The sequence below is a fragment of the Lutjanus erythropterus genome, chromosome 13 (genome assembly GCF_056507025.1).
Source record: "Lutjanus erythropterus isolate fLutEry1 chromosome 13, fLutEry1.hap2, whole genome shotgun sequence".
In the NCBI taxonomy this organism is placed as follows: domain Eukaryota; kingdom Metazoa; phylum Chordata; class Actinopteri; order Lutjaniformes; family Lutjanidae; genus Lutjanus; species Lutjanus erythropterus.
The window spans coordinates 31,257,447-31,279,539 of NC_139329.1; the positions used below are offsets into that span (position 1 = coordinate 31,257,447).

Genomic DNA, 22,093 nt, shown 5'->3' on the forward strand with positions numbered 1-22,093 from the left:
CCCACATGCTAAGAATCCACACAAACAACGCCAACCCACACAGGCTGTGTAACCTATCCCTGGCAGCAGTACTGAAACATCCTTCCTCTGCAAATACCGTATCGATGTCTTCTCCTGTGCCAAATGCAACACCTTAATGCCAACGTGGGAGCCGTGCCACTGAAGGAGACAGAGAGGCAAAAGTTCTCTTGTTCTGCCTCGAGTCCAGTAGCTCACGCTCGAACGATGGTTGTTTTTTTAAGAGAGGTTACTGTAGGCCTGTGATTTCCATTTTATAATTGAATTTCAGTATACAGTTTCAGCAAAGTGCTCATTTGTTGAGGTTTGTGGTGAGTTTGGCAGCATGCTTTTGCTGTAGGAAGTACAGCTTGATGGGATTTCTGCTGACTCATTGCTACAGCGACACTTAACATACGTAAACAGTGCCATAATAGAATGATGAAGAATAAATATCAGAACGGAAAGCTGGACAGCAGGGACCACATTTCCATGACCTTTCAAGTTACTAGTCTTCATACCATAAATCGGTCACACTTCATTTTACCAACAAGACGTAACAACCCACATTTTTAAATCACATTAGATAAAAACTAGAAATGTGTTCTTTATTGCACCCTTAATTAGAGTGTTTTGCATCATTATCATCTCCCTAGGGACACATTACAACAGAACTGGAGCTGTAAAAAAATGCAACTGTAGCTCTAGTTCTTCTGTAATGTGTTCCTAAATTACCCTCTAATAATGTCTAATATTGGTCTAAAAGTGGAAAATAATACACTTTAGTTTACAGTACAGTTCTGTTGTAAGGTGTCCTTAATTGCCCTCTAACAAAGTCTACTTAAATGTTTGATACAGTCTACTGTTTCTAGTTTTTGTCTGCTTGACACAAACTGCAGCTTGTTACATCTTAAAACTGTAGAATAAAGTGCAACCCATAAATCTTGTGTGTCCGGACATGATCTTACCCGATTCCAGAGTTCTGTCTTTCGGTGACGGGCTGCTCGGCTCTCCTGTCCCCAGGGTGTTGGTGGCAATGACCCTGAACTCGTACTCTGTCCAGGGGGACAAATCAACCACTGTGGCCATCTCTTCATTACCCTCTACATCTGGAGGAGCTACAGAGAAATGCACAGATTTAATTTAATGATGACAAAATGTCAGTGCTATAACATGGTGTGTTAAAGTATTATATAATTTAACAAAAATATCCTTAAAGCAACAAAGAAGTTCCATTTTTGGAAAATGTTCCTACGTTTTAAGCCCCTGAGGGATGACTTAATTATATTGTAGCCATCTTTAAGAGACATTAACCATCATGTAGGGCTACAGTATCACTATGTGGCATGGCCCTAATTATTGTAACACCAGAGCCAGCTCAGCGTTAAGGTAGCAGTGTTTATTTGACCAACGAGTGCGCTGGAGTCGCTCACATGTCGTGGCAGTCTTCCAGACATCCTTTGAGAAGGAGTCCCTGTACTCGACGGTATATTTGGAGATGGGGCTGTGGTTGTCTGCTCCGCGGCTCCACTGCAACATTACACTCTTGTCAGTTTTATTCATCACTCGCACCCCACCTGGGGCACCGGGGGGACCTGGGGTAAAGAAGAGAACGAGAGGCAAGTTAAAAGTGCTGCTCCATGGGTGATGAATATAAGTGCGGCTGCACAGTTATCCCAGTTGGTGACACTGTCCCTTCGCCTTAAGTTCACAACACTCGTAGAAATAAGGTTGTTAAGTAGAACCATAAAGGGTTCTTGGGCTTCTTGGGTTTTCCACCTTTTGAGGGTGCCAACAAAAACCCACCTAGGGTTTTTTATATTCCATATTTCATTTTTTTTTTTTGTTTGGAAGGCTTTCAACAATCCTTCAAGAACTCTGGACTTTGCTTACGGTTCTTAAAGACTGAAGCCAAGACGTTTTCAGGTCTTTAGAACTTCTTCAGAACTGAATAAGCCTCTCGGATGAGAGATGAAACATCTTCAAGAACCTCAAGCGAAGTCCGGTTGCCTATGATACTTCCCAAAGATATCTCCTCTCGAATTCTTGAAAAGGGTTCTTAATGGAGCCCTCGTTCTTACAAAGAACTCTTGACAAACCCTTTCTTCAAAAAAGGTTCTCCAGAAGTAAATGGTTCTGGGTAGAGCTACAGCGTTTTAGCAAGCAACCTTTTGGAACCCTTATTTCTAAGAGTGACGGTTAAAGTCCCTCCAGTGTCCACGGTGACTTGTCCCTCAGGCAGATCGTGAACATCCTTCTTGCTCTCACATTGTAGACAGACAGAAAGAGGGTATAGTGTTTTTGAAAGAGCTTTATCTTTATTCAAGCTCATGGGGAAATTCTTGGCAGAAGCCCTGAGCTTTTTAACAACTTTATACTTCAACACCAGTCTCCAAAGAGATAAGTGTTTGATGTATATGAAACACAGCACATCAAAGCCCTTACATTTCCTCTCTTCTTTAAAAGACATCAGCAAAGACTGATGGATTAACGTATTAGAGCTTAGAGCCCATTGACATATATGAACTGAGGCTTATGAAAAAAAGCTTTGAATCCAATGTTTCTCTTGGTCCTCCTGCTCCCCTTGATTCTTCTTCTGGAATATAAAAATGGCCTAATAGAAAACCCAGACTGCGTCAGGGTGAGCCTCCCAACCCACAGCCTGAGAAATCAGCCAGGATTTACTTTTTCCAAGTCATGAATATGAGCCGAGACAAGTAAGGCGATTAGACAGCTGAAGCTGGACAGCCCTAAAGCTTCCCCTCTCCTCTAAGAGTCAGGACAGAAAGCTAAGCAGTGCAAAATCTACATTTAAAAAAAAAAATACAATTCAATGGTGGAGTACTGTATTCCATGTATGTACAGCACTGTGTCATGTGGATGTTTAGCACAATGGGCCTTATACATGAATATTTTCTTATATTTCTCTTATATCTGTTATTGCATAAAGCAGTAAGAGCAAAATAAGAAAATTCTGTAGGGGATTCAAGAAACGTGTGGTGAGAGCCAAATATGTTCTGTTACCCACCTGAGCATGCTGATGAATTGTGTTTGATCTTAAATTCGATGTGTGTGTCCAGAAATTTGCGATTAGCAAATAGAAATGCCCCAATAAATCCACATAAGGGCAGCTGACTTAAAGCTACTACAAGGACCTCTCATATTTCGGTTATTTTGCAGGCCTCATGGACAAAAGCAGTCGTGTTTCCACCATGATAACCACAAACTGACCCCCAAAAACCCCAGTCAAAAATACAATTCTCTATGTAAAAGTCTCCGCCTGCTTCTTTTTAACTGGCTAACGCACTACTCACTGCAGCTGCATCTGGGAAAATGTAAACACAGGCTTGTTTCATCTGATTTCACAGAGGATCTGACCCGGTAACAGGAATTAAGAAGAACTTTATAGAAATAGCCAACTTGTTGCTAATGTAGGTCATATAGAGGCACCAGTATTAAACTGAGTGTTTCATAGCCAGTTAAAACTCCTTAAACTAGCTTTAAGTGCTGTGTGCAAATCACAAAGCAACAAACCACTCAGAGAAAAGAAGAAAAGAAATGAAAAGCCAATGCCAACAGAAAGACAGGAAAAATAAAACAAACTTTCTGACAGACATGGATCCATTTGAGCATGATTGGAGAGGTTTCTCTGTCGGGGGTGCAGCAGGTGCAGCCAGGTCGTGTGCTCCTCCAGCCCCCGGCCAGCAGGCCACCGTGTTCAAGATTCTGTGCAGCACATCTTATTTGGAGGGCAACGAATGTGGAGATGGTGTCTTCATGCACACACAAATACAGTGGATTTATATATAAAATGAATGAAGTGTGGTGTTAATTGGACAACTACTGGAAGCACTCGGTGCATCTGTGGTGCCTGCAGCTGTCCATGTGTGCATCCATTTGGGAGTAATCCAGTCTTAGTAAACAGAACAAAAACAAAACTTTCTTTGGAAGGCCAGGATAGCAGTCATGTCACGAGAATGAGAAGAGGACTTAGCAAAAAAGGTTTAATTATGCTGCCCCTTCATGCTGGAAAGATTTACAGAAGGACCTGAAATTGCCAGAGCTGAGTGGGGGAATTTGATTTTAAAGGATCATGTTAGAGATAGCACCTGTTTGCACTGTTTTTGTCTTTGACCTTGTATTCCACATTAATTGGATAACTTGGATAACAATGTTTTATGCTGCTCTCTTGGCAGGGTCACTCTTGAAAAAGTGATTTTAATCTCAATGAGGATTCGTCCTCTTTAAATAAAGGATATAATACCAAGTTCCAATTTCTTTAATTCCTCACACGGAAAATGTGTTTCACTGCTAACTGATGTACTCTAAAGTTTATGAATAGTTTACTTAATTCACAGCCACATTTCAACACTCAATTCAACAGGCAGGACTGTAACATTACGCTACAATAACACACACACCCATCATATGAAAACAGCTCTTCTCCCTATCTGAAATCCCTACTAATAACAAACTACAGGTGCAGAGTTGTGTTTTTAGGTCGGACAATCTCCTGAAGCAGATCTGCTTCCTCATCTGCTGTGATAAATGGCTGTCTTTCATCTCTCCCTCGCTGCGCCCCGGACCGCTGGCATTTGGCACTCCATTAGGAGCAGCCCAGGGCCTGTGTTTTGGTTCCACTCAGGGGGAAACGTCACAGTCGGCCGCTGTGCGTTCACCTGGACATCTGTCAACACCTGCTCAGAGAGCAGCGGCGGTGGCAGCACACCCAGGGCACAGCAGGGATCACTGGCAACCAGATCGCTGCTAAGAGTTCTTGGGTTCCTATCTGAAGAGACCCTTTGTCCGCCAACACTGGGCCTGTTTCAGAAGCCAAGGGGAGGGCTGTAAGGCAAGCTCTCACTCATCAGGAAGTGAAGGGTGAAAACAAAGCCTGATGAATCATCCAGGAGGTGAAATACAGTAAATGACAGACAGAGTGCTTTAGATGTTTGTCAGGTTTTAGTTTGTGCATGTTGATATCTGCATGCGGCTGGAAGAACAAGTCCCGAAATCAGCAGCGCTCCGAATCAAAATATTGTGGTAAGAGATAGCAATCTGTGATGTTCTACACACTTTAGTCATCGGTTACTCATCGCATGGCATTACACAACTAACTCCCATGAGTATAGTAGGTGCTGTTATGCCAACAGGTGTCACTGCTCTATAAAAGCACCACTTCATTCAGTTAAAGGGACTGTTTGTATTATTTGATGTGGGGTTATTTGAATTACTAATCAATAGTCAGTGTATTACCTACAGTAGACACCTGTTGAGATGCACCTTGTTTGGAGAAGCAGAGAGGAGTACCAGCACAGAAGCTAAGCACTGAACTGCTGTGGACAGGGTCAGGAGGAAAACTCATTTTAGCCTCCTAAAAAGGGTCCACCTAAAAAAAATTATATCAGTGAAAGTGTATGCTATATTTAGAATATTTTCACAGTTTTACTTTACTATCAGACAGCCTTTTCCAATGGGAAGCCATCATTTTATAAGCCACTCTCCAAACCAACCAAACTCCATGGGCAAAATCAGTCGAATCAGACGAGAGTTCTGGTCTCCCACTGCTTCAGTTTCATTGTGTTCTTTTAAGTGAGTTCTTTTAAAAGGACAATTTATTGAAGTCATTGAATAACACAAACAAACCGATCGAGACTGATAACAGATTGAGGGATCAGTAGACCATCAACTCCCACATTCTGTGAAGTAAAATTACTGATTTCTCTTATGGAGTTTGGTTGGTTCAGAGAGAATAGTGGTTTCTCGTCAGAAAAGGCAAGGTAAAGTACTGGAAATACTCTGAATATAACACATGGCATATGATATGAACCTCACACAACCCCACATCAAATAATACAAACTATCCCTTTAAAATGAAGAGAAGTGGAATCTGACACTCTATAAACTTCTGCTACTGTTTCTACTGATACAAACACAGCAACAGATTCTTATTAAGAGTCACGGAAAATGAGAAAGTTTGCCTGGCAGGACAGAGCAGATTTTTTTTTTTTTTTGGATAATTATGACCCAGTTTGCATTTCCAGCACACAGTCAGACAATGTAATTTAAAGGCAAGGCACCAGCAGATACGCTTGAGTTGACTTATGTGCAATTTTTTTTGTACTTACATAAAGTTATTGGTATCTGAATGCATCATCTCTGAGCAGACAGCCTGAGAAGTTAGGCTGACCTTTTCTGGGTGGTAGATAGTTAGTGCTCCAAGTGTGTGTGTGTGTGTGTGTGTGTGTGTGTGTGTGTGTGTGTGTGTGTGTGTGTGTCTCTGTCTGCTGCATGAGGACACAAGGCTTTTTACTTCCAGCGCTTTCTCTCTCACTTTCTTTCATGTGCAGTCTCGGGGTTGACAGATTATCCGGCAAAAATGGCTATGGTCTGGTTACTCTGGAGAGATTTTCTTCTCTCCAAACACGCGCTGGAGAACATACAGGACTTGTGTTATCTCTCTCCCTGTCTTTTCTGTCTTGTTTCACACACACATGTACTTTCTAGATGTATATTAATGGCCTGACAGAAAGAGTTGGGGAAAATTTTAATGAGTAACTTAGGAATATCTGCCTGATGAACTGTGGAATTATTTAAAAAGTCTTGAGTTTAGTTTAATAAGCTCTAAAGAATTAATCTACAAGAACATTTGGTTTCAACTCCTAAGTATTCCTACATTAAATATTATTAAAAAGCAATCATTTAAGTTTAAAAACTATCAATTTAACATTCAGCTCATCTGCTTCATCAGGACTGTGTGGGTGTGCTTTGAACAGTCCACCGACTGTCATCACATTTTGACACAAATGTTACTTAATCCTGATTGGTGCACGGAAGTATATGACATCACCATTTTGACCCACTTCAAACCAATGAGAAGAGCACAGATGGAACACAAAGTACAGAAACATCTCATGGAACATATACCTTAGAAATAAAGATGCTGACTACAAACATAAAGGGTTCCTTGGCCTATCCCCGTAGGAGAACTCTTTGTAGTTCCTGGTAGAACCTTTGGTTCCCCCAAAGCAAATGGTTCTGGGAGAACCTGTAGGAAACCTTATTTCTACAAGTGTAACAAAAACTTTGACAGAGAATAGTGTGTTCATCGCTCCCAGTAAGATATATATCACTGTCTGCCTATGTGTACTGTTATTGCACCACGTGTGACTTACCCCTGACAACCAGGTGAGCAGAGGCGGTAACGTTGTCGATGGGGGTCTGTGCAGTGCAGGTGTAGCGTCCAGCATGCTTCAGCTGGGTGTTTTTGATCAGCAGCTCGCCGTTTGAGCTTCCGTTCTGCAAAACAAAACAACACAACAGAAAACAGTTAATTAAGGAGTGAGAAAAGCATCACACATCATGAGGCAAAGCTTTCCCACTGTGTGCTTGTCAAAGCAAAAGTATCATGTTGGATATTTTCTCACTCAGCCTGAAACTCTTCTTGAAAAATGAAAGAAAACAGTGGGTCTCATGCAGCAACTTTCTCTTAAAGTTCTCTAATATTTTCTCTTTATTTTCTGTTAAAAGAAGAAATAAAAGAAATCAAGTTGTTGACAGCAAAATTGATAGAATTTAGTCTCTATTAAGACATATAGCTGATAGTTGTTATATTTATTCGATTATGTTTGTTTATCATACTGGTATCTTTAGTACTTAATAGATTTGATATTAAAGAGGGGAGCTCATTATTTCCATTAGGGCCGTTTTGTGAGCCTGCAAGGTGTGGACATCCAGCTGAAATGAAATGAAGTGCATCACAATATGGGACTGTGAAAGTGCTGTAATTATTTGTGTGACCACTCTGCTGACGACAGCAACAGACCCAGGTTTTCGTCACTGCTGCATTGCTGAATTTTTTCAAATATCTTCGTGTTGTGATCACTTTCATTTATGGCCTTACAGTGTTATTGCATTGTCCAGGAGATTTGCATGCCTTGTCTGGTGTCATTTTCTTTTGTGGAGTACCTATTAAAGTGCTTATATAAGTAAATGTATTATTATGCTGTACAAATAAAGTTTAATATTATCATTATGTCAGTGCATCTCTAATAAGATCAACCACAAACATTATCTCTGCACAACCTAATCTGTAGCATTTCATTGACTAACTGTCATTCAGCAGTTGGAGAATGTTTCTCCGTCCTCTGTCTTTCAGATATTTTCTCCTCTGTTTAGGAAACTCTTAATCCTCTTAAATCTCCTCCAGTTTTTCAACTTAGGAGCCCTTTTTTCTTCTTAAGATGCTTTGTGAATAAGTTTTATCTTAACCAGGACTTACTCTTAACTTTAAGGGGAAATTCTGAGAAACCGTCACAATTTAAGGAAAAATCTTCATTCTCTGGAGACTCAAGCCTCCTCCTGCGATGCATTTACAGACACACTTTTGGAAGGTACATCTGGCATGGTCATGTTGGAGATCTACTGTATAATTGCCTTTTATAGTCTTAACTGGGATCAATTGACCAATAGTATTTCATCAACCATTAAAATTACTCTAAAACATATAATAATCTAAATTTAACTATGAAAACACTGGTGAAACTCAGAAATCAGTGGGTACTAATGTAAGAGGAAATCTGTTCATATATCACTCCCTGCATGCAGCCCATTATTTCAATTACTTAAGTAATCCGGCAAAACCAGAGGGACTGAGATATCTGAGCATCCAATTAGGGAAACTGAACATGGGCTTCAGCTAAAGGTCTATCACCTCTTTTCCTGTGAAGAAATGTCAAGCTGCACTTAGTGTTTGCGCTACTCAGCACTCTCACTGTAGAAACCGTCACGTAAATTGACTTTAAAATACATGACTGCATTGACCTCGCTGTTTGAGAGTCAAACTGGCTTTGCTAATACCACACAAACAGTATTAAATGGAACTGGACCCCGTTTTTACGAGGGGAAAATCCTCCTTGTGTACAAAAATGGGGATCCATCAATCACAATCATAATATGGTGTTTTCGTAGCGGGCAGAGAGACAAATGAGAAATGCTAACCACTAACTCACAGTTAGAGCTGCAGCACAGAGAAATAGAGTAGGTCATGTCAACAATAATGGATGTTAGCGGAAATTGCTATTAAACAGATATACAATGCACTATTCCACTCAGGGAAGGAATGTGAAATGGCTTTTAGAGTCATATTCATTAAAGCAGGCTGTACTTTTCCATTCCAGGTATTCCAATAAAAATACTACAGACATGAGCCCGACCTCAAATATGATTTGAAGTGGATGAACTCCAGGATAGAGCTCAGATTTGGCAGTTGTGGCAAAGTTAAGGCTATCAAGTTAAACTTAAATATTATTTATGTTCATCTCTCATGTCGTCTCACCGGGGTGCGTTCATAATGTTGACTGTCCTTGTGCAGGTCAATGACGCGGCCGTCCAGGGACCAGATGAAGGTGATGTCCAGGGAGGAGTCATGTGACGCGGCGCACTGCATCCAGGCGTTCTCACCCACTTTGACGTCAGAATTAGATGGTGCCAAGGTGATCTTTGTGGACTCTGTGGAAAAACACATGAGGACTTATTTAATTATTTATGGTTATAGCCAATGAAGGGGCTAATTAGCCCACTAATAAAATGATGGTCTTCTAAAACGCAACATAAACAACCATAAACCTTTTTTCATTTTTAGAAATATCAAAGGACCAGATTTAGCCCCTAATGATTTTGGCCACTAATTGAGTACACTGGTAGACATGGACAAATTGAAAAGAGCTTGATTTATGATTGATTGATTTAAAAATGCAGGTAAATTACTTAAATGAAAGAGGGAGTGTCAGCGGACAGACACGGTAAACAGCAGGACTGCAATGACTAGACAATTAATCAATTAGTCAAGTGAAAAAATTAATTACTCTTTTGATAATTAGTCATTTGTCAAGCAAAATGTCAAACATTTGCACATTCCAGCTTTTGTAAGGATTTGACAATAAAGTCCAAAAAGAGTCTTGGACTTCTTTTGGACCGTTGGTTGGACAAAAGAAGTAATTTGAAGATGTCACTTTGCGCTGTGGGAAACTGGAAAAAAAATCTTTTTTTTGACATTTTGCATTGTAAGATATGCTTTAATGTCCCTGTAGGTAAATCTGTTCTGGGTTCCTGCAGATTTTGATCTTGCAGATCCGATCCGATCCGATCAGATGAGAAAGACACACACATCCCTGAACCAAATGGGACGGGTGCTGGATCACAAAAAATAACTGAATAGAGAGAAAGACCTCATTACACAGCACTGTGGCTGATGTTTCAAGACTCAACTATTAATTAATCAATATTAAAGTATAGCGTGTTCATGGTGTGGGTGATCACCAAATCAAGACCACTGCCACCACAGCTAATCAAAATGAGAAACTTTATACAGTACAAACTTTTCTATCTGTATCTGTACAACAAGTGCACCGAAGTAGCCCTTTAATCATGATCAATCAACCAATCTACTGTAGCACTAGAACCAAAATTAAGACCAGCAGAGATGGATGTGGAACAGATGCCAAAGATCACCTCCTGGCACCACTGCTGCAAAACCATTACAGAGGAAACAGCGGTGGTTAGAATTGTTCAATGTGCCCAGATGTCCAGAAGAGGGCAGAAAAGAGCTGTGGATCCACCACCACTGCCGCTCAACAGTAAAAAACTAAAACTGTTTGACAGCTGAGACTGCATGTCTAGAGAAAAGAAATGACAAGCAAAACGAAATCCTATCAACACCATTATCTGCTATTCAATCAAAGTATCTCAACAAGTTCATGGCTGAAGTCCTCTCCTCATTTTTCATTGAACAGTGTGAGGTATAAAGCTCTTGTCTCATCACATCTGATCTAAAGGAATTCTCTCACGCCTCAGTCCTCAGGGAGTGACTGAATATCCACCGGTTGGCTGTGTACTGTCACTCTGCTCAGAGGGCCATAATTCAACAACAGCAGACATTTGGAGGTCAGGGCTGGGACTGACAGTGACAGGGACGATCGCCAGCAGAGACCGACATCATTCAAAAGCAGTCGCCAACTGTTACTACAAAGGAAGTATAAAGACAGTTAATAATTAAGATCATTAGCTGGAACTCGCCTGTAACCAGCAGAGAGCCCGTGCTGTTGGCCTTGCCCCGGTCGTTCTCGGCAAAACAGGTGTACGTTCCTTCGTCTGCTCGCGTCACGTTGAGGATCTCCAGGCTCCCGTCTTCCCAGATGAACACCCTGAGGAGAAGCCACAATGAATTCTTCACACGCTGGCAAGAAAGAGCTGTATAATATAAAATATTCAGCACAATATGAAGGTCAAAAGTCCAGCGTGTGTTATTCCGTGGATGATGAAAAATGATGAGAGTGAATGTTTACCAGTTCCCTAATGGATTCATGGTTTTACAAAACAAAAAAAAAAACTATGTGAACTTCAAACTACTCCTCAAGACGCAACATTAAATTATGCTAAAGGCAAGACAACAATATTTGATTAATTTTTCTCTGCATATTTCATATTCATGCATGACAAACAGCATCGTGCCAGCTGCCCCGTCACTGCTCCACACCCTGTCTCACGCAGACAGCCGCCATAGCGAGTATTAGTGAGGCATATGCTGCATAGTAATTTGGACGCTGCTCCTCCTCTGTGAGGAGTCCCACTGTGGTGTATGGGGGTGTGTAGGGTAGGGGGGGTTGGGGGTCTTACAGATCCTCACAGCTCACAGATTAGACTTGTTTTGTCAGTGAGGAGCACAAGACATTCTACCTTAATTAACTGGCTAGTTTGTTTGTGTTTTTGTGTTATTGTGTGACCTTGGTTAGTTCAGACTGACCAAAGTCACACAATAATACAAATAACAGATCAAGGCAGCGGTAGATCAATAGCCTCCATGTTCTACAAGGTAAAATGATAAATGTTTTTGCAAAAGGAGCCTGGCTGAACAAGAGAAAGTGATATTTGTCTCATATAACAGCAGGTTCTAACTATCCCTTTAAGACTTTTAGGACAGTGGTCCTCAACCTTTTCAAGTCACGACCCCCAGAAAAATCAGGTTGGCGTCTGAGACATCCCATCCTCTTCCAAACACACTCAATAAAATCTATTCTTAGGCAAATGATACCACTGGCCTCAGGTGATGTTATAAAAAATATTCCCCAATTTCCCATCATGCCTAGTGCTGGACTGAGTAGTTTGTTAAAAGAACAATCTGGTTTATGTAAAGTTGCTGTTTATTTTGGGCTGGTTTATAGTTTTAATCATTAGTTTTTGATTTTTGAGTGCTTATGTTAAATGTCATAATGGGACTGATGTTGCTGGGAGCCTCGTTTTGGCTCTTGGCTGCTTCCAACAATATATATATTTTTTTTTTTATACTCCATGAAAATCTGCTAAGTCCCAGAAAATATCTCACAAACCGTTTCCTTTGGAAGTCCCGAGCCCCAGGTTGAGAACCACAGATTTAGGAGATCTAGAGTTTATTTTGATCCCCCAAATCACTGTAGTGAATGTGTCTTGTTACTCTCGAGGGGACTGACTCTAGATCCAGATAATTGTCTAATATGACCCAGAAGTGTCTCACAGCCGCAGAAAAAGGTCGATGAATATTTGCATTAAATACTAAAAAGGAAAACTGTGCCATGATAAACCGCCTGTCTGAATGAATGCATATCCATGCAGTATTTACAGATCAGAGGACGTGTGCCACCTCATTAAGAGACTGCTCACCTGGTAGAGTTGGAGAGCAGCTCGGTGTCTTTGCTCCAGGAGAAGGTAGGTTTCGGGGCGGCTTTGGGTCGACACTCGATCACCACCCGGCCGTTTCTAGCTGCCAGGACCCTCTTCACTGGGTTGTGTTCAAACGTGGGAGCACAAGCTGTGGAGGGACGGTGTGGATTATTCATCACAAACTGCAGGCATGCATATATTTATGAGGCATTTTACATTCATAAAAATGTGTAGTCTACAGATCTGAAATCTAGAGCGTGCAGGAATGAGTCCTAAACCCCAGAAATGAGTTAGCATATTAGCACTTCCGGTTCTTTTGTATTAATGTCAGTGGGTTTTTGGTTAGATGCCCGAATTAAGGTAAGTGGTTGAAACAAGCTTCAGAGATATACATGTTTTGATTAATCCTTTAAAAACTATTTCTTCAAAACAGGGTTCTCAGTGGCACCCTTACACAGAACCCTTGACAAATCCTTTCTTAAGAAGCAAATGGTTCTGGGCAGAACCTCAGCCCTTCAGGAAGAACCCTTTTGGAGCCTTTATTTCTAAGAACTACTGAGAACTACTACTCAGTGTAAACAGGTCATCGGAGACATTAAACATCATCACTAGAGCGCTAGTTCTGGTGATTGCATTTACGCTTCAAAAATGATAAAAACAGTGTTCATTTCTTTAGATTATCTTGCTGAAAAAATGGTGTAAGTATCATCAACGTTAGTTTTGCCACAAAGCTCATTTTCTGCTATAATCTACAATCCAATGGAAAATCCCACTGGCTTTATGTGGACAGAACCAGAGTGACGTTAACGTCTGAGCTGACCAACAAAAACAAGTCATCCCAGCAGCACTCTATTGTGTGTGCCAGTCTGAATGACCAAAGCCCAATTTCATAAATATTCTCAATTTCTGTTCTCTGTTCTGTTTTCTGAACAAAACCTGACATTGCACTCCACACAGTACGTCCTAATAAGCTCCAATTAGTCAGCTTGAAACGTGACCTTTAAATCTCTGATGCAGCTATTTGTGCTGCGGCTGTAGCAAAAGCATGACTCACCGAACACACGCAGCTCCGCATTGGCATATATGATTCCATGGCGATTCTCTGCTATGCACTGGTATGTCCCTGAATCCTCAAACGTCAAGCTGGTGAACCTCATCTCTTTCCTGTCCAACTGTGGAGAATAACAGGAGTGTGAAGTTAAAATATCATCATTCATCATGTCAGCATTTTCAGTCATTTAAAGGGATAGTTCATATTAGTTCATACGTACAGTATGGTTGCATGAGGTACTTATTGATAGATATTGGAGTGGACCACCAGCACAGAAGCTACACAATGCACTGCTGTGGACAGGGGCAGCAGCAAAATGTATTTTAGCCACTTAAAAAAAAGTTTCATCATTATCAGTTCACATGTATGCTATATTTAGAATATTTTCACTGCTTTGCACAGCCTTTTCCAGGGGGAAACCGCTGTTATGTCAGCCAAATGTCTCTCTCTCCAATCCAGCAGCAATCCAAGCAGACTCCATGGGAGAAATAACTGTCTGAGGCAGTGGAAGACCAGCAACTCCTGTGTTCTGCAAGGCAAAATGACTGATTTCTCCCATGGAGTTTGGTTGGAGAGAGCGATATTTGGCTTATATAACATCGGAAAAGGCTGTTTGATGGTGAGGTAAATCGGAAAATGAGGAAAACATTGTAAACTTAGCATATACTAAAACTGATATGGTTTTGTTAGGGTGGAGATCTTTTAAAATGTCTTAAATATGTTTTGCTGTTGACCCTATTCACTGTAGTACATTGCTCAGCTTTGACGCTGGCACTCTTCTCTGCTTTTCCAAATTTGGAGCATTTAATTACTACTATCACTTAAAATTATATCACTAAGCAAAGGATTAAGATCAAACTGTTGATTGTTGACATCCACAGAGAGAGATGTCAATTAGATAATATGGCTGGGAGAGGATTTCATTAGTGCATAATGATGTATCCACCTACATATATCAAACATCCTCCCCCACTCTGCTGTCACTACTCCACCTGCTCCTCTCCTGGGTATTTTTCAGGCCTGATGACAGTTGTTTCTATGGAGGGTTACACAACCCATGCTGGCGCCGGCTCAATAACAACAGGTACTTTTTCCTGACACGATGAAAACCTGCAGTGCCAGCTTCCTGTCACTGCTGTGCTACTGTAACAACCCCGGGCTGCACAGAGAACAGATTCTGAGAGAACTCGCAGAGCTGCCAATGAGGCTGAGCTAAACTGCTCCTGTTATAAGACAATAAAAAAAAACTTATGAGTTTGAGTATTACCAGTTGTCCATCTCTCAGCCAACGGATGCGTGGTTTAGGTTTGCCGCTGGCTATGCAGGACATGGTGTAATCGCTGCTGAGGTCTTTCTCTATGCTGCTGATGTGCTCCACCCACTCAGGAAAAGCTGCAAATGAGCAAAACCAGAGATACACTGTTTGAAGAAAACGTAAGGAAACTACAAAGCTGCTGAATAATATATGACACAGGGTGATACTTGAGGCATTACAGTAGGTGTGGAAAAACCTGAGAAATGTATTAGGCACTGATAAGAACAAAGGGCTGGTGAATTTACCCCACACAGTGAGCTTGGCTGAAAATATAGCTGATAAATATTCCCTGTAATGTGTTTTTAAAAGAAGAAGGACAACATGACGCACAGCACACTTCTTTTGTCCCAGTGTTAATTTAGTTAACTAATAGCTTTCATCACAGTTTTTGTCAACAACATTTTCTCGCTGACAAAAATGAGAAGATGATTAAATAAAAAGCAATTCATGATGACAAAAATTCTGACATTTTCAACAGCAAATAAAAGCGAGACAAAAATGTTTGGGAGAGACGAGTTGGGAGAAGATCCGATCTCTTTGTTTGGCAGGGAGTTTAGATGCACAGAATTTGATGGTACTGATGTTCTCCAGAAGTCAACTAGCATGCACTTGTCAAGAAATTTCAACATTTGGGAGAAACTAATTAAAAAGAAAGAAATTAAATTAAAAAGACTGATTGCCACACTAAAGACAATAAGTATAAAGTTTCCTGTAATGTTCTCAAATTTCCACAAACATGCAACAAAAAGAAAGCAGTAGTAGTATTCTTAATGTTAATAACGGTTTAATAGATTTGTCCTTCAGTATTATACAGCATAATGAGTCTGGAAATCATAGAGAAACATTTAAATAATGCATCCAACAGATTTTAGTCAATTAAAATTTCATGACATTTAGTCAGCTCAAACTACACTCAAACTAAAACAATTTAGATGACTAAAACATGATGAAAACTAAAAGGTATTTTAGTCAAAGTAAAATTTGCTGCCAAAGTTTACACTATTACCTTCTACAGACAGACGTGCAGTGTGGTAGTCCTTTCCTTTCGAGTTCACTGCCTCACACTGATAGGTGCCGGCGTCTTCAAACTGCACATTGTACAGGTGAAGGTGAGCCCCCTCCATCCGCCTCTCGTGATTGGGCGGCAGCGGTCCATCTAGCTTCTTCCAGCGGATGTCGGGAACAGGGCTGGAGAGAGAGAGAGGGAGAGAGAGAGAGAGAGACAAGGCAGGCCTCAAAATGCATCGGTGCACTCCAGTCATCATCATTCTGAAACATGCTTTATAAATCATTTAGCTGAGCGAATAGGCGGTGAATCTGAGACAGTAAACATCACTTGACTACGCATTCAGGGTGAGCAAATATGGTGGCTTGAGAGATTGATACATCCCTGTTACTTTAAATGTTGTATTTGAGTTGTATTTGAGTAGTCAATATGCATGTACTGATACGCTGCATCATCTGAACTAACTAATTTCACGCCACAATAACAACAAAGAGTAACCTTTCGTCATTATTTTATTACTGACTGAGCAGAAAAGCCTCTGAAATAACATTTACATTCATTATAATTCTCCTCTGAGACCCATTTTATGGCACTTGGAACCTCAGAAGAGGAGACTCGCCAGAAACCTTTCAGTCCAAACAGTGCACATCTCAAACTGTGCACTCGAACAAACAGAGGTAATCAGCGATCTCTGACACTTACTTCCCCAAAGCGAAGCATTCCAAGGTGATATTCTGCCCCACCAGAACAGTGGTGTCTGGAAACTTCACTTTCAGGTCTGCGGGGTATTTCTTGATGGGACCTGAGAGGAATAACAACAGACCAAAGTTATGACTCAGGAGCTAAAACCTATTTCTAACTGCTAAGCCTGAAAGAAATAGCGGTTTCAGATGATTTAGTGTTCATTTTAACCATCGCAGTGTTTGTTCCTCTGCCATTATTACCTAAGTGGGTCAAAGTAAACAGAAGACACCTCTTTGTACATGCTGTTTTACTCGCATGTCCTACTGAGACGCTCGAGAAAAAGCACTGTGTGACAAGACTTTTTAGGTTAGCAACACAAAGACCACATTTGGTATTCTGATTTTGACCGTATTTGGGTTATGATGTTAACATGGAACATGAGAGAGCAGGTTTTTTGTCTCCCCGTATTCACGATTCAAACAGTATTTAGGTCCCTCATACTGTGGATCGTCAGTATTTTGGATTTGTATTATCCCTGGAAGTTGCTGTTGGTACATTTCCACTGGGTTTATCTCTCGCCGCCTCTCTAACTTATGAAATAAACTTGATTTTCTCTCTGATGTGACAGTGTTCAGACTTCGCAGTGCGTTGTGTGGATCCAGGCACGTCTGTGATTTCTCATCATCTCAGCCACTCTGTTATTTCTGCACCAACTGGGTTACCTCAGCAGGTGAGGATGAGCCCTGTTGAGTTCATTTACAGCACCGGCGCATTTGACAGTCTGATGATTTGTCATCTGATCATCAGTAAGACAGAAGGCAGGAAGTGGGAGCAACAATAAAATGTATCCTTTGTGTTTCTTGTGTCATACCTCCACTTTAATTTTAACCTAAATCACCAATACGCTATTAATTACAGGAATATTTTCTGTATTTTTTGCATAGGACAAACTACTAACATAACTCCAGTTGATGAAACACCTGCCCGTGATAGTAAAGCATGTGACCTTATCCAGGGATCCAGTCAGTCTCTGAAATGTCTGAAATCCAGGTTGTATACAGGTTTCTCAAAACCTAGATCAGGACTTATCCTGGTTTCTGAAACCAAAGTGCAACCCATTATAAAGAAACCTTGTCTTGAATCCCTCAACTTCAGCAACTGTTGAACTATTTCTAAAATATCTTTAGTATCTAAAATGTTGGAGATCTAGAGGGTCTAGATAAAACAGTGAGAATATAAAAAGGTTCTCTTAAGAAACCTACTGAGTGTGGCCAAGATAAAACCCTTGGAATATAAAAGGGTTCTCTGTAGAACCCCCTGTGTGGGCTTCAAATAAAATCCTAATTCCCAATCACCCGTTTTGCTCATGGCGTTCTCCGAGGGCCATCCCTGGGTACATTATTGTTCTCCATTTACATCCTGCCACTGGGTCAAATCATTAGTAAGCAATATAATGTACAGTACCATTATCATGCTGACAACACCCAGTTAAATGTCCCTTTACAATCTTCTAATCACAGCAGTCTAACCCAACTTTCCGCCTGTCTTTCTGATATTAACTGCTGGACTTCCCAACACTGTCTTAAACTTAATGATGACAGAATGGAAATGATCTTGTTGTCTTGTCTTGCCACATCTAATTCTCACAGTCGTATAGTGTTCAGTCTCGGAGCACTTTCACATAACTTTGAGTTAAGCATGCATAGCTGCATTTAAATAGAAATATACTGGAATATTCAATTTCATTAGCCATGTAAAGAGCTTAGTAGGAATATTGTCTTTTTTGGAATAAACACGAAAACCTGAATATTTTGTGCATATAAAAGTAGTCCATGTAAATGATATGTCCTATTTACACATAAACAAGGTACTAAAAAAGCTTTGGCAAAATGCAAACAACTGCACTCCCCCCTACAGACAGACACAAAAAATATTTAAAGTCGAGTAAAGGCCACATCATACCCAGAAGGCAGCCCATAATACACATATGCATGAGAGAGTTCAAACAACTGGCGTGCTCTGCTCTAATCCTGACCTCCTTGGTGGGACACAACATCATGGTTTGTGTTAAGTAAAACAGTTCTATTCAGAGCACAGCCGCCACAGGTGAAGCTGGCCAAAGTTACATAACCATGAAAGTCAAAATCAAACAATGGAATAGCTGATGGATTCTGGGAAGGCCCCCCCAAGGAAAATGTTAAAACAGTCCTCTAGTTTTGTGTTTGTACCTCTTACATGTGGTTGCGCAAACAGGCAGAGGATAAATAAACTTAAGCACACTGCTTCAGATTGTGATCTCTGTCTCTGGGGCTGTTCATGTTCCAGTTCATTCTTCACAACATGCTGGCTCTGCCTTTAAATGAGCTGTTCTGAGCTAATCTGTCCCTGTAAATCTCATTTAGAGAGCCAATAACATGTGATAAGGCATGACCATATCACATTTAAAACAAGCAGTGTTGTGATTAAACACGGTGCTACCGCAGAGACAAAAGACAAAAAAATCAATGCAGTGTTTTGCTGCGACTGGACAGAGTCACTCCTATCTGCAAGCTTACTATCAGGCTTATTTTTGAAACTCATCTCTTTCGCTCCTGCTCCACAGTTACACCTCTTTTCGCTGGTAAAAGAGTATAAGAATTATAACCCGGATACTATTTCCTCATCAAACACTTCTAAGGGATTTGTGACTATTATAGAGACACATGCATTCAGTCTCTCTGTCATATGTCACTACTGTACTGAGTTCAAGACATTTTAAACATCGAAGCATAATAAATCTTTAAATATTGAAGTGAGATACATTAATTGCAGGGGAGAGGGTATAAAATGATACAACCTAGTATCACAATAGTTTACCACACCAAATATTTATCTCTTTCATATTATTAATACTGCAAATTGAAAATCTTTGCACTAGAATAATAAAATCAATCACTTTTTAAGTCCACTAGATGATGCAAGTTTTTTCTGGTGGGGTCAGCAGAGGTCACGGTCAGTGGACTGGTAGGGTTTTATGACAGTGTCAGTAAATCTATCTGCTAGACTATCTCATTTTGCTGCAATAAAAATGATTGAAGGGAGATGGATTAAAAAAAAAAAAAAAACAGGTAATAAGATACAGTAATTCAGCACTCAGCACAAAGCAGAGACGTCCTGATTCTCCATGAACGGATTTATTTTGCAATAATGATCCACTCACTGTGCTTTATCTCGCCCATTGCACGGGTATTTACTACAAAAAATATAATTTGAAAAAATCCATTTGTTTTCACTTACCTGTAGTGCTTTTAAGCCATCTAAACAGTTTTGGTGCGAGTTGCTGAATTCTGGAGACATCAGCTGTAGAGATGTCTGCCTTCTCTCAAATATAATGGATGTCGATCGCACACAGCATGTGGCGTTCAAAGCCAAAACATACATTTGAAAAATGCAACAGCAATGTCTCTTTCCAGACACCATGACCCAGATACTCAAGATAATCCACAGACCTTGTTGTGAGCAGTTTAATGTAGGAACTATTTTCTTTGTACCGAACTTCACCAGCCAATTGTATCTACTCATGGATGAGAGGCACATACTAGTGTGGGACTTAGATTAATATCGTCCTCCTCGGCTGAGCTGTATCCTCTCGTCCATGAGTAGATGCACACTTCCTTCCACATGGTGATCAAAGGTAGTGCACCTAAATAAAGCTCTGCTACTTCTTTCTCCAAAGTGAGAGGACAGTTTGCATAATCACTTTGCTAGAAAACACTTGAAGATCAAATCATCATTAAAGCGTACGGTTCCAATCAGACAGACCGCAGTTTTTAATGAGAGAGTTTTAAAAATGTTTTCTCAGCTCCTTGAGCACCACTTGAGTGCCATCTAGTCCCATTATATTTGAGAGAGGGCAGACATCTCTATGGAAAGTGACTACAAAACTCAGCAACTCACACCAAAACAATCTAGATGGATAAACAGCACTACAGGTAAGAAGAAAAACTGTCCCTTTCAGGATTTGTGGTCATTATAGAGACACTGGTATTCAATCTTTCTGTTGTATTGAGCTGAAGTATATTTCATACATCAAAACACAATAAATCTTTGCATATTTAAGTGACAGGCATTAATTGCAGTCCATTGCAAATGTTATTATGGCCAAAATCTCATACTGTGATCAATCTGATGTGGGATAATAAAACCAACCTAGTTTTTGACTTGGATTTTCATGTGGGTCATCACAGACTACTTCAGTGTGATCATAATTGATAGAACAGTCAGAAATAAGCGACTGGAAAGACAATGTGTCGTGGGAAGTGAAGTACTAACGTTCAGCCAGAGGTACGAGGGGGATGTAGTTTGAGAAAACACTCTTGGAAATGGACGGGCTGGAAACGATGCAGGAGTAGTTGCCGCTGTCCGAGGCGTCCACCTTGGAGATATAGAGGTTACCCGTAATCTGGGAGACAAAGCGCCTCTTGTCCAGTGGGATGAAGGTGGGGAACTCGTTGAGGATCCAGCGGAATGACAGCTCGGCTGCACAGAAAGACACACAACAAAACAGCACCTGTCAATCAAGACCCTGGACACGCAGGGAAAAAAAAGCTTTTGGAAAGAGCCGAGGGGGATTGGATGTGGAGCTGGCTCACTTTGAATAATCTGACTACATGCAAAATAAAAATAGCACAATTGTTTGGTGCTGAGGGGGATTTATTATTCAAGCATCTATTGACCTTTCAGATGAAATCTTATAATTCTTTTAGCTGAGAGGCATAATAAGCACATGAGGTAATTTCTGATGCTGTGGAGAGAGAGCTAACAATGCTTTCAGACTGCTGTGTTTGACTGATTTGCATTAGCATGAATATGGAAAATATACAAAATGAAAAAGGAGGGAAAAAATGAAATGAGGCCACATACAGACCAGAAAAAAGAGAGAACAAACAACAACCCTTGTAATGACATATTAGCCTGAACTAAATATGAGACTGATGAAAACGCTTTGTGTTTTTCTCTTTTACATCCACGGGGGAGTGGAAGCAAACCCAGCATGAGGAGGACTGCAAACTGAGAAAAAAAGCTTAAAAACTGATAATGAGGCAGTGACAGAGTCGGTGATGTCATTATTTTTATACCTTGGAGGACATTAGGAAGGGCAATTCAATCCCAAGCCAACAGGGAACAAAGTATCTCATATATTCAGTTCATCAGTGTCATGAGAACCCAAGTGTGGATATGTGGATTAAAAAATGGAGTGTCAAATGTGTGGCCTGCGGGCCAGAAGTGCCCCGCCAAAGAGTTCGATCCGGCCCAATGGATGATTTTGAAGAGTAAGAAACAATCTATATCAGACCTTTACCTT

At 40.6% G+C, this 22,093-nt stretch overlaps 1 protein-coding gene across 1 annotated transcript in view; it reads right to left on the bottom strand.

The window, feature by feature from the left end:
* Positions 1-22,093, bottom strand: part of cntn1a (contactin 1a) — a 72,375-nt gene that overhangs the window by 8,529 nt on the left and 41,753 nt on the right. The window contains exons 7-17 of the mRNA XM_084734132.1: positions 21,061-21,267; positions 16,768-16,867; positions 16,066-16,247; positions 15,012-15,136; positions 13,748-13,865; positions 12,694-12,841; positions 11,074-11,201; positions 9,335-9,507; positions 7,173-7,296; positions 1,431-1,592; positions 966-1,115 (exon numbers count right to left, since the gene is read on the bottom strand). Coding sequence (XP_084590258.1) covers positions 966-1,115; positions 1,431-1,592; positions 7,173-7,296; positions 9,335-9,507; positions 11,074-11,201; positions 12,694-12,841; positions 13,748-13,865; positions 15,012-15,136; positions 16,066-16,247; positions 16,768-16,867; positions 21,061-21,267 — 1,617 coding nt within the window. The remainder of the gene's footprint in view (positions 1-965; positions 1,116-1,430; positions 1,593-7,172; positions 7,297-9,334; positions 9,508-11,073; positions 11,202-12,693; positions 12,842-13,747; positions 13,866-15,011; positions 15,137-16,065; positions 16,248-16,767; positions 16,868-21,060; positions 21,268-22,093) is intronic.